This window comes from Poecilia reticulata, linkage group LG22 (assembly GCF_000633615.1).
Source record: "Poecilia reticulata strain Guanapo linkage group LG22, Guppy_female_1.0+MT, whole genome shotgun sequence".
NCBI lineage: Eukaryota > Metazoa > Chordata > Actinopteri > Cyprinodontiformes > Poeciliidae > Poecilia > Poecilia reticulata.
In genome coordinates, this window is record NC_024352.1 from 19,040,870 (window position 1) to 19,053,140 (window position 12,271).

The 12,271-nt window shown below is 40.1% G+C and overlaps 1 protein-coding gene across 4 annotated transcripts in view; it reads left to right on the forward strand.

Annotated features, from left to right (window-relative positions):
* Window positions 1–9,701, forward strand: part of slc35f4 (solute carrier family 35 member F4) — a 19,422-nt gene extending 9,721 nt beyond the window's left edge. For 3 of the 4 annotated variants that reach the window (XM_008400201.2, XM_008400202.2, XM_017302362.1), the window contains 6 exons: window positions 4,375–4,675; window positions 7,046–7,265; window positions 7,341–7,466; window positions 7,553–7,745; window positions 8,309–8,398; window positions 8,962–9,701. In XM_008400201.2, coding sequence (XP_008398423.1) covers window positions 4,375–4,675; window positions 7,046–7,265; window positions 7,341–7,466; window positions 7,553–7,745; window positions 8,309–8,398; window positions 8,962–9,203 — 1,172 coding nt within the window. In that variant the 3' untranslated portion in view covers window positions 9,204–9,701. Of the gene's footprint in view, window positions 1–273; window positions 1,205–4,374; window positions 4,676–7,045; window positions 7,266–7,340; window positions 7,467–7,552; window positions 7,746–8,308; window positions 8,399–8,961 lie in introns of those variants that run through there. The other variant, XM_008400203.2, reaches the window with a different exon arrangement.
* The last annotated feature ends 2,570 nt before the right edge of the window (window positions 9,702–12,271 follow it).

A 12,271-nucleotide genomic window follows, 5' to 3' on the forward strand; every position in this document is an offset into this window, starting at 1 on the left:
AATTTAATTACAGTGAAAATTTTAATAAAATTCATCCATCCATCCATTATCCTATGCTTATCTCTAGTGCGGTTGAGAGGGGCCTGCACAGGTCACCAGTCCATCGTAGATAAAGTTAAACATTTAACTTTGAATATATGTATTTTCATTGTGGATAAAAAAAAAAAAGTTTTTTAATCACTATTTAAGTTTTGCTCCAGCAATAGGTTATTTTAAATGTAGCTTACCCTGGATGCTAATAAATATGTTTGGGACAACAAATGTGTAGATACACAGGACGTTAAATGTGAAGTGTTCTTCATCTTCCCAGCATGAAGGGTGTTAAAATGTCTTGTTTTGTAATAAAATCCAGTACTGAAATGCCATGTATTCACATCAACAAAAATACGTCTTTTCTTTATACTTTGTGGCTCACTTGATTAATGTGGTGGAGGCAACAAGAAACAGCTCTACAAATAAATCTGATTCTTAAGGAGCAGTCAAGAGCAGGAGATGAGCTAAGAAAAGAAAGCAGAAAAAGGACAAAAGTACAGAAGAAGCCAGGGTAGCGTGGTCAGGTGGAGAGGTGGGGGGACGGAGGAGGATGGAGCGGAGGAAAGGATGGGGCCACAGCTAACGCAGCATAATCAGCCAGGGCTGCTTGGTTACCTTCCAAACAAAGCTGCTGATTTGTTGAAGCAAAAACAAGAGGAGGGGAAACGCGAGACAGAGAGACAGATAGGAAAGAGGGGGAGGACAGAAAGAGATGAGGTGAGTGATTGTGCCTTGCCACACAGACTTGAAGTGCATTCTCCCTTGGAGACAGTAGCAATGCTGGAGCTTTGCAACTGTAGAGCCTCCACTTCACTCCCACTGAGCTGTGTAGCTATCCGGAGAGAAGGACAGCATCAGGGACGTTGAGGACGCTGGACTGGAGACTTCCAGAAAGTCTGGACCGAAGACGAAGAGTGGTCTGCTAACGGGAAGGGGCCTTTGAAGTGTGCGGAGACGAAGCGAGGGGCAGTCAGCATTCTGAGAATGCACCGAGGTAGCAGAGGGAGCTGCTGAGTGTTTTGGCTTGTGCACCCGCATTCACACACCCACACATACCTTCCACGGGAGGACAGTGTGTGGTGCCCCCAGTGGAGAATGAAGAAGCACTCGGCCCGAGTGGCTCCTCTCAGCTCATACAGCACACAGGTCCTGACCTGCCCCAACTCTGAAGGTAAACTGAGGCCTTGACCACTATTTAGACTTGGCATGAAGTGGGTTACTGTCAGAACTAGCTCAAAAAGGCTATTTTGTACTACAAAATTAAGTTTGTGTTTAAAAAAATTAAATGGATGAACTGCATAAATCTGGAAATCTAAAAACTTTAGAGGCTATCTTTACATCACAAGGTTTAAAATTAAAGGGAATTTATCTAGAAAATATGTTGTTTATTTAAGAGGGGTTTTTTTGCAGCACGTTAAGACCTAAACTTCACCCATTTCTACATCTGTTTATCCTGCTCAACTATCCTTCTCGCATCCAATTAAAAAAACTTTCCTATTTATCTTAAGACTGTCACACAGACACCCTCCACCCTCACCTTTTATATCAGAGATTACATAATGTTACATCCAATCAACTTTTCACCCGTTTCATCAGATCCATGGCACAGCTTCCAGCCTAATTAGGATAAAGACTTGGTGTGTACGGTGCAGAGTCAGGCTCACTAACGCTGCAGACATTACTGGGAGCTTCTTATTGGATTCAGCGGGGCTCCATCAATCAGTGCTGCTGGCATGCAGTGTTAGTGGTGGGGATAAAACTCAGGATGGATTGAAATACGAGTTTCTAGCAGTACGCTGCATCACACAGATTTGATAAGCTGTCCAAGTAGGAGCTGGAAGTGAAAGATCCTCTGCTACAGGGTTCTGTGGGATAAAATGTTGATACACATTTTCATGGCGTTTCCTTAGAAACTAAATGTAAATTATCCCAGTTTTATGTAATTTAGTTTAAATTTACATAAAGGTTTTTCCTCGTTCCCATTCAAAACTGATCAAGAAAATGGTCTAGCTCATTTCCTGGTGCATGCATATAGAGTTATGACAGTGCTTTCTGTGTTGGCTTTCAGAAAAGAAAGGAAAGTCTATAAAAGAATAAAAAAACTCCCTCGATCCTGCAGGAATTTTGGTTCTCAGTTTTCCTATCTAGCACACAGCAGACTCATTAGGTTGATTAAGAACTTTTGCAGTGACAGAATGTAATTAGACCAAATCCCTGGATGAACTTGCTAAAATAAACCATGTTGGTGGTGAATTTTTTTTTTTTTTACTTTCACGGTTCAGTGTCGATCCATCCCAGAGAAAAACTTTAAAGTGAAATAGTCTGAATATTGATGAAAGAAGCTGATGTTTTTGGTTGTGTTTCATTTAAATTAAGAATTCATAAGACATGGCTTTTCCCCCAAAAACGCTACAAAATATGTTTTTGCTGACGTCCCTAAATAAAATCCAGTAGAAGAAATTGCAATTGCAACTCAGTAGCGGTTCTTTGAAGACCCCAGAGTTTTGTCTGCATTTGACTGCAATCATATCAACATATCCACCTAAAATGACTGTTCAAGGAAAGAACAAACAGGGTAGCAGCCAAGAGGCTCTTAGGGACAAGACGGGTATTAGTTGTAAACTGCACACATCTGGAAAGTGGTCTAATGCTGTGTGATGGACACAAACTACCAAGGTTCACTGCAATTTACATTGCTAAACTGATGCAACTATTTTGTTAAATTTTCCTGAAGGGATCAATAAAATCTCAACCTATCTATCATTGTTGACAGAAAGCCATAAGACGTCTGGTTTGAGGTTTACTCCAAACCACGTAGGCGCAAAACATCATGTGTGGAGGAAAAACTCTAACTGCACATCACCCTGAACAAATCAAGCATAGTGACGGGCGTGTCATGCTGTGTGATGCTGTTTTCAAGAAAGGACAGGAAAGCTGGTCAGAGTTGCTGGGAAGATGGATGGAGATAAACGGATTACAAAACGTGTCTATAAAACCAGATCTGAAATGTAATGAAATTTGATGAAAACATCTCCATGTTTTAGTCAAATTTCAGACCTTAATCCATTTAAGAATCCATGGCAAGACTTGGAAAATTTGGTTCATAGACTTTCTCCTTCTAAGCTAGGAGAGAAATGTAGCAAATACATTTCTTTAATCTGTACAGCTGGAAGTGAAACACACCAAAAGAATTGCAGCTGCACTCTGTGTTGCATCATCACATCAAGTACAAGCAAAATAAATTATTTTGTTTGGAACATAAACGATGTGAAAAGAGTTATTTATCTTGTAATGAATTTGTTAAATTAACAAGCTAAATGAGGACTTCAAAAAGATGCAATTTTTTTTGTCTTTTGTTTTATTTAAACAGTAAAACTACATTTAATACTTTTCACAACTGTTAGAAGAACTCCTGTCAAACATTGCCAACCTGTAATAAGATTTCATTTGGATTGTAGTGCTTCGGTACAAAGCACTTTGATGACAGACTATTTGAAGTTCAGTTACTTGAATCGCTGCTGTTGTCTCATTATAGATAACAAACAAAAGTTTATCTGATGAAATAATGAGGAATCATAAGTGGCTGTGGCATCTTTACTCATGGTGGACACAGCAGAGCTTCATGCGCTGAGCTTGCAGAAAGCAAACAGCACCCAGTACATGCCATCTTTTATTCCTGCCTTGGTGTAAATTGATCACACCGTTGAGAGGTAAAAAAAAAAAAAAAAGGAAAAAAAGATACTAAAGACAAAAGATCTAAGCGTTCCCCGTAAATGCACACACAGACACAGCACTTCAAGTGTTACAGCACAGTTAAGGTCCAGGAGCCATTTCTTTGTGCTTTGTCCATTAGGGCACAAAGCCAGATCTGCATCGCTGATGGAAGATTAAAGTATTATCTGCCCATTGCTACATCAGTCAACTCCTCTGTCTATAAATAAAAACACAGCTGGTCTGCACCAGCTTGAGTACCAAGGTTGGCATGACTTTCTTGTGGAAAGTCATGTGGTTAGATTTACACCTACTTAATGGGCATCAGGTGACCGTACAGAGTTGACCACAGGGGCAAGGCAGTACATGCTGCATCATGAGGTGACAAAGCTATATTTATGACATGTACAGCCACCATGCAAACCCAATCCATTTTAAACTATTCCTTTCGTCAAGCGTTAGTGCCTCTCCAGCAAAAAAATGCAGACTGAGGTAATGATCAATGAAGGCAGCCGATCAATAATGCTTGTGTGATGGGACACAAGCCAGACAGTCATACTGTAGTCAGAATATGATGAATATGATGCAGTCATTATAAGACTGCTTTCTTCCTTCCTATTGTCTCCCCAGGAGAGGATGGTTCAGAGTCTCGACCAGAGACCCCAGGCAGCGACACCAGCATAGAGAGTCAGTCCTACCAGACTTGTGGCAACACAGCTCTGAAGGTGCTGGGTGGTCTTCTGATGGTGCTGTGCGTGTCCTCCTCCTGGGTGGGTACCACTCAGGTGGTGAAGCTGACCTTCCAGTCATTTTCCTGTCCCTTCTTCATCTCCTGGTTCAGCAGCAACTGGAACATCTTCTTCTTCCCCATATACTACTCTGGACATGTTTTTACCACAGGCGAGAAACAGACTCCCATTCAGAAATTTAGGTAAACCTCCTAAACATTCCTTATTCTGCACTGTAGTTCAGTTGGCAGCAAACAGGTTCTGGGTTTGAATCCTGGACTGTTCTTCCTGTAGATGTGTGAGTTCACTTGGTATATTCCAAAATATGAGTGTAAAGTTAATTGATTACTCTAAATTTTTCTGAAGTTCGTGTGTGTATGATTGCTTGTCCTGTGAGAGGTGGTATACAGGTCCTTCTCAAAAAATGTGCATATTGTGATAAAGTTCATTATTTTCCATAATGTAATTATAAAAATTAAACTGTCATATATTTTAGATTCATTGCACACCAACTGAAATATTTCWGGTCTTTTATTGTTTTAATACTGATGATTTTGGCATACAGCTCATGAAAACCCAAAATCCCTGTCTCAAAAAATTAGCATATTTCATCCGACCAATAAAAGAAATGTGTTTTAATACCAAAAAAGTCAACCTTCAAATAATTATGTTCAGTTATGCACTCAATACTTGGTCAGGAATCCTTTTGCAGCCTTCAATGCGGCATGGCCTGGAGGCAATCAGCCTGTGGCTCTGCTGAGGTGTTATGGAGGCCATGATGCTTCGATTGCCTTAAGCTCATCCAGAATGTTGGGTCTTGCGTCTCTCAACTTTCTCTTCACAATATCCCACAGATTCTCTATGGGGTTCAGGTCAGGAGAGTTGGCAGGCCAATTGAGCACAGTAATACCATGGTCAGTAATACCAGTGGTTTTGGCACAGTGAGCAGGTGCCAGGTCGTGCTGAAAAATGAAATCTTCATCTCCATAAAGCTTTTCAGCAGATGGAAGCATGAAGTGCTCCAAAATCTCCTGATAGCTGCTGCATTGACCCTGCCCTTGATAAAACACAGTGGACCAACACCAGCAGCTGACATGGCTCCCCAGACCATCACTGACTGTGGGTACTTGACACTGGACTTCTGGCATTTTGGTATTTCCTTCTCCCCAGTCTTCCTCCAGACTCTGGCACCTTGATTTCCGAATGACATGCAAAATTTGCTTTCATCCGAAAAAAGTACTTTGGACCACTGAGCAACGGTCCAGTGCTGCTTCTCTGTAGCCCAGGTCAGACGTTTCTGCCACTGTTTCTGGTTCAAAAGTGACTTGATCTGGAGAAAGCTGCACCTGTAGCTCATTTCCTGCACACGCCTGTGCACGGTGGCTCTGGATGTTTCTACTCCAGACTCAGTCCACTGGTTCCCCCAAGGTCTGGAATCGGCCCTTCTCCACAATCTTCCTCAGGGTCCGGTCACCTCTTCTCGKTGTGCAGCGTTTTCTGCCACACTTTTTCCTTTCCACTGACTTCCCACTGAGGTGCCTTGATACAGCACTCTGAGAACAGCCTATCCGTTCAGAAATTTCTTTCTGTGTCTCACCCTCTTGCTTGAGGGCATCAATGATGGCCTTCTGGACAGCAGTCAGGTCAGCAGTCTTACCCATGATTGCRGTTTWGAGTAATGAACCAGGCTGGGAGTTTTTAAAAGCCTCAGGTATCTTTTGCAGGTGTTTAGAGTTACTTTGTTGATTCAGATGATTAGGTTCATTGCTCGTTTAAAGAACCTTTTCATGATATTCAAATTTTTTGAGACAGGGATTTTGGGTTTTCATAAGCTGTATGCCAAAATCATCAGTATTAAAATAATAAAAGACCAGAAATATTTCAGTTGGTGTGCAATGAATCTAAAATTTATTAGTTTAATTTTTATCATTACATTATGGAAAATAATGAACTTTATCACAATATGCTAATTTTTTTTTAGAAGGACCTGTATATGGTCTCAAACTGCATTCCTCTAGGCCCAGAGTCTTGCAACTTTTAGATGTGTCCCTTGTCCCACACTTGAACTAAATGTCATCTCCTGAAATCTGCTAATAAGCTACTATTAGAGCCAGAAGTGGTGAAGCAGAGAGACATCCAAAAGTTGCAGGATACCTGCCTTTGAGGACTGGAGTTTGAGGCCACTGATGTAGACAGTGGAAAGAGGAAGGACAGTGTTATGTCCCAGCTTAGAAATGTGGGTTTGTGACTGAAAGGCAGAAATAAACCTGTTGATGTTTAGATTTGATCTAAAGGATGTTGCGGTTGATGAATTGGGCTAATCAAGTCAGGCTGTCAGTGGTTTTTGTTTAGGGCTATAGTCCTGTTGTGAAGACTGACATTGAACAATCACAAAATTCTTGAAAAGTTTGTGTTCCAAGTAACTGAACATAAAAATGATTATGAAATGTATAAATCACTGAATCTTCACTGGAGCAGGACAGGTGCTATTCAAACCATCAGGATATTCTTGAGGAGAAATGGCTAAACAAGCTGATTAAACTTTACTCCAATGCAACATTTCTCACCTTCAGGGAGTGCAGTAAACTCTTTGGGGAGGATGGAATGACTCTCAAGCTGTTTGTTAAGAGGACTGCACCCTTCTCCATCCTATGGACACTGACCAACTACCTGTACCTCTTAGCATTGAAGAAACTGACTGCCACTGACGTCTCTGCCCTCTACTGCTGCCACAAAGCCTTTGTCTTTCTCCTCTCATGGATCGTCCTCAAGGACCGGTTCATGGGTGTTCGGGTCTGTATGAAATATAGAGACAGTTCATACAACTGTGTGTGTTTGGCTCTGATGGTTGTTATTCTCTATGGACAGATTGTTGCTGCCATAATGGCCATCACAGGAATAGTCATGATGGCTTATGCAGATGGTTTTCATGGTGATTCATTTGTGGGTGTGGCCCTGGCTGTGGGCTCTGCCTCAACTTCAGCTCTCTATAAGGTCAGGCTGATGGTTGTATAACAATTTTACCAAAACAGCAATTACCTGTAAGTCTGTTTTGAGTGTCTTATTTACTCCCCTTCCAGGTTCTGTTTAAGATGTTCCTTGGCAGCGCTAACCTTGGAGAGGTTGCTCATTTTATTTCAACAATGGGCTTCTTCAACCTTATTTTCATCTCCTGCGTTCCCCTCATCCTCTACTTCACCAGGGTGGAGCACCTGGGCTCCTTGTCTTCACTACCTTGGGGTTACCTGTTTGGACTGGCAGGACTGTGGCTGGGTGAGAGCATGTACTTCCCCTTCTAAAGAGTGTCATAGAAAACAGATTTGCAAATTTAATGTATTTTATTGGGATATTATGTTATAAATATTCTTCTATTCTATTTGCAAATTTAATGTATTTTATTGGGATATTATGTTATATTCTTCTGAATGCATTGGACTTCAATTGATTTTATTAATGATTGTCAGAATAAATCCACAATACTGTTTCAGAATTTAATTCATTCATTTCGGAGGACTTTCCTTCCACTGTAAAGTTATGAGCTACTTTGTGTTGATTAATCACAAAATACTTGAAGTCTGTCAAGAAAAGTTTCAGCGATTTAAATTATTTTTCAAGGCACTGTAAGCTGTACCTAAAGTCTGTCCTAGCAACAAAAATTAGAAGCCTAGTAGTTACACACCAGCATTCCCAGTTTAAATACGACAGTATTTTTTGATGTTATAACAGTGTGTATAAGCTTCAATCCAGAAAACAAATTTTCCCACCAAATCTGATTCAATACATTGTTTAAGCTCAACAAATTTAGTTCTGCTTAATTTTGTCCATGTGTTTTCCAGTCTTTAATATTCTGGTCCATGTCGGCGTGGTGCTGACTTACCCCATCCTCATCTCTATAGGGACACTGCTCAGTGTGCCTGGAAATGCAGGTATGTAAATCTTTCATTTTCTCCAACATTACCCCCGATGTTCTGATTAGATCCCCTTCGTTTCACTGTAAGTGAACACAGTCGTTAAAGAGGACTGAACGTCCACACACACTGGGGTCCTTGTACTGTGAGATCAGCACTTAGGGCCACAACTGCAAACAGATTACACAGCAAGTCTGCTTCTCCCATCCTGGAAATCCAATCATTGGTGCGCCACAACAGACCCTGCAACTATCATCTCGCTGAGGGAGGATCGGGTTGCCACGGCGACACTAAATGCCTGCAGTCCACTTCTTTTCTTTAACCACAATGTGCTGGATGAAGGTCAGTGGGTTACGGCAACCTGTCCCGGAGCTCCTGATCGCAAAGACGGAGAGGATCAAGTGGAACGCTTGTGCTGATTATAAGCCGCATTTATTACACTCATCCCCCACAGCCACAGAGTCCTGCTGTTTGTCTTACTTAATGTAATTAATCTGAATTTGTTTTTGTTTCACTGACACCCTCCATGCCCTCTTTTCTGCCCTCTCTACTTCTTGTCTCCCTCTTTCATTCACGTCTAGCTGTAGATGTTTTGAAACATGAGGTGATCTTCAGCGTGGTGCGGCTGGCTGCCACCTGCATCATCTGCCTGGGGTTTCTGCTCCTGCTGCTGCCAGAGGAGTGGGACTCAGTCACCCTTCGATTCCTCGCCAACATTGCTGACAAGAAGTCCGAGGAACATGGAGAGGAACTGACAGAGTCCAGTGGCCAGACTCGAAGTCGGAGTCGAGCAAACGGCACCGTCTCCATTCCCTTGGCATGACACGGCTGGGTTCTCATGATAACAACAGTTAGCAAATCCCTTGTGTTTCCTCTCTGAGGTTCTGACAGAAAGCTCAGTCTGTGTGGACTTCTCATTCAGGAGGACAGCATTGACTAAGTTGAAATGTAATCTTTACTTTGCATAAGTACCCCTTGTCACTTCACAAAGGGGGAGGAGAACACTTATGGATCATGCAAACCAGAAAAAGGCTGAAACTGGTATTTACTGTGGAAGTAGTTGCAATGCTCCATCTTATGTCCTGCACGCACCCAAAGCAAGAGCTGACTGGCTTCTCCTGATATGCTCTGCAGACTGTATTCTGTGAATATAAATTTTGGCAGGGCCAGTTTGGCTCAAAATATTTCTATTTATTTAAATCTGTTCGAGCCAGAGTATCGATTTTAAGTCTAAGCAGTCTTACCAACGAGAATGGCTATTATACTGTGAGTAATGCAGAAGCTCTTTGGGTTTTATAATAAAAGACTTGAACCCTCTAGAGATTGTGTGTCTAGTTGAAGAAAGAGTTCAGGTTAAAGTTGCATGGTGGTGTTATATTTTGTTGTTATATGACAGCTCTTTAATTGGATTCAGACCAAAAAAGTAATCACATTAATGAAGATTTTGAAGGTTCTGCTTATGCTGCTCCTAATTTATGCTTCACAAAATATTTTTTTTTTCCAATAGCCAAGTTAAAAAAAAACTGCTGTCAAAATAGCTTCAGCTGAATTAAACACAAACTAATGTAACTAAAAGCATCAGATAAAAAGCCATCTAGAGAGTATATTCAAATATCTTCGATCACTGGGGGTACAAAGTCATTTAAGCAAGCTGTATATGCTGGCAAAACATAAAAGCCACCAGCAGAGTAGATCAGCACAACATTTTTTATTCAAATAGTTAAGCATGGTGGTGGAAAGGGAGATGATTTGTGCTTGTTTTGTACACAAAATGTTGTCTTCTTGCAGTCTTTATATGAACCACAAACTCCTTTGTTTATTAATGTTTTCTAGAGTAACATGCGGTGCCAACTTTCTGTTAACATAAGTATTATTTTTGTCTCATTTTTAGCCAATTGAAAAATGGAAAAATCTGCTATTAGGGATAGTAGAAATATTTAACAATCAGCTTCTAGATTTTATTCCCTAGTAAGAAGCAAAAAGTTTTTTTTAACATAATTATTGTCATATTTTATTAAAATAAAGGTCCCTGCCGGTGGCCAAATCCTGTAGGAAATGTTAACACGAAGAACGAAACAATGTAAAAAAAAAAAAAAAAAAAAAAGACTTGGGTATTTCCAAGTTTGAATGTTTGTCCAAACACCTTTTGAGATGATTATAGTTTCTGTCACTTTACAATTTGTTCTGTCACACACTCACCCTCCCAGGAGGAACAGCACTGCAAAGCATCATAGACCACAGTCAGTGAGTCGAGACCTCTAATGAGCCATTTGCTGAGATGACACTTCCAACTCTGCAGTTTAGGTGACATTTTAACATATTAAAATAAATGAGGTAGAAAAGGGTAATAATCTATAATGTTCATATATTTACTCCATAAATGCCACTTTTTATAAGATGTGTTTTATTTAGTGACAATAAAGTGAAGCTCCAGCTCCATTAACTAAAATTGAATTGATAAAGTAAGCAGAAAGTAGGAAACTGGTAAATAGGCCATGCGACACTTCTGAACTTATATTTAGATGACAAGCACCTTTTTGATTGGTGTGGCTGTCTTTTTTGGTTTTGCAAACTACATCCACATGTAGCTAAGTTAGAAGTGTCACACTGGTTGAGCAGATAATAATAATAATTATTAATAATTATTATTATTTAATAATAATTAAATAATAATAATTAATTATTATTATTATTATTATTATTTTGGAATTATTATTCCAAAAATAATAATATGTGAAGCTGTTTATGAAGGGCTTAGCCATCAGCTCACACCAATATACACAGATACGGTAAAGTTATGATGAAGTTATTTTTTTCAGCATGGAAAGGGAAATTTGTCAGAGTTTATGGGAAGATGGGTGAAGATAAATACAACTGTGAAACACACTGGAAAAGAGCTGAAACTGAGGTGAAGGTTCAACTTCCTGCTGAACTACAACACAAAGCCAGAGCTACAACAGAATGGTTTAATAAAAGCATTTTTGTGTGTTACTTTGTCCAGGTCAACGTTTAGACGTTAATTTAACTGAGAGTCCATAGAAATACTTTCGTCATCTAGTCTGACTGAGGTTGAACTGTTTTACAAAGACAAACAAGAAGTTATAATTGCAGAAGACTGCTGACTGTGAACAGCACACTTCACAGTTTATCACTACTTTGTATTGGTCTGGCACATAAAGTCTCTAAAATACACTGAAGTTTGTGAGTCCAATGTGACAAAATGAGAAAAGGATTAAGAGGTGCAAATACTTTTGCAAGGCACCATTTATATGGAGAATTTTCTGACTACATTTGACACACGTTGAAAAAACACTTCAGTAAAAGTGATTGAACCAGCAAGATGATAGATTACCATCCCTACAGCTAAGGCATTGCCATGGAAAATAATAAAGTATTGTGTTACATAAGAAGAAACAATATTGAAAGCAATAATCCTAAAATGCACCAAACACAGAGACAGCAGAATAGCTCCGCCTGAAGATTTCGACACACGACCACAACTGAGTCTGTGTACTTTTATGAACACAACAGGAGCCTTAGTTCACAAAGATTTAACAAATTCCTAATGAACCTGCTCCCCTGCGGGCTTTCATATTGCAAAAGGAGGTGCAGGGATATAACAGGTTCTCCGAAGCATTAACTTATGAGTTTCAGAGTAACCAACAGGGAGAGTTCCCATAGAAACCCAGCACTTTTAAATGACAGAGGCAACTCTCCAAACAGGAGAAGAGTACAGACCTACTTATTAACCAGAACAAAACTGTTTAGTGTATTATTTTGACAGCAGACAGCGACTCTTAAGGGGAAACACTAGAAAGGAAGATGTAAGAACTAAAAGTTGTGTAGCTTGCTATTCATAACCTCTCTATTCACAACACTAATGGGCAGGCT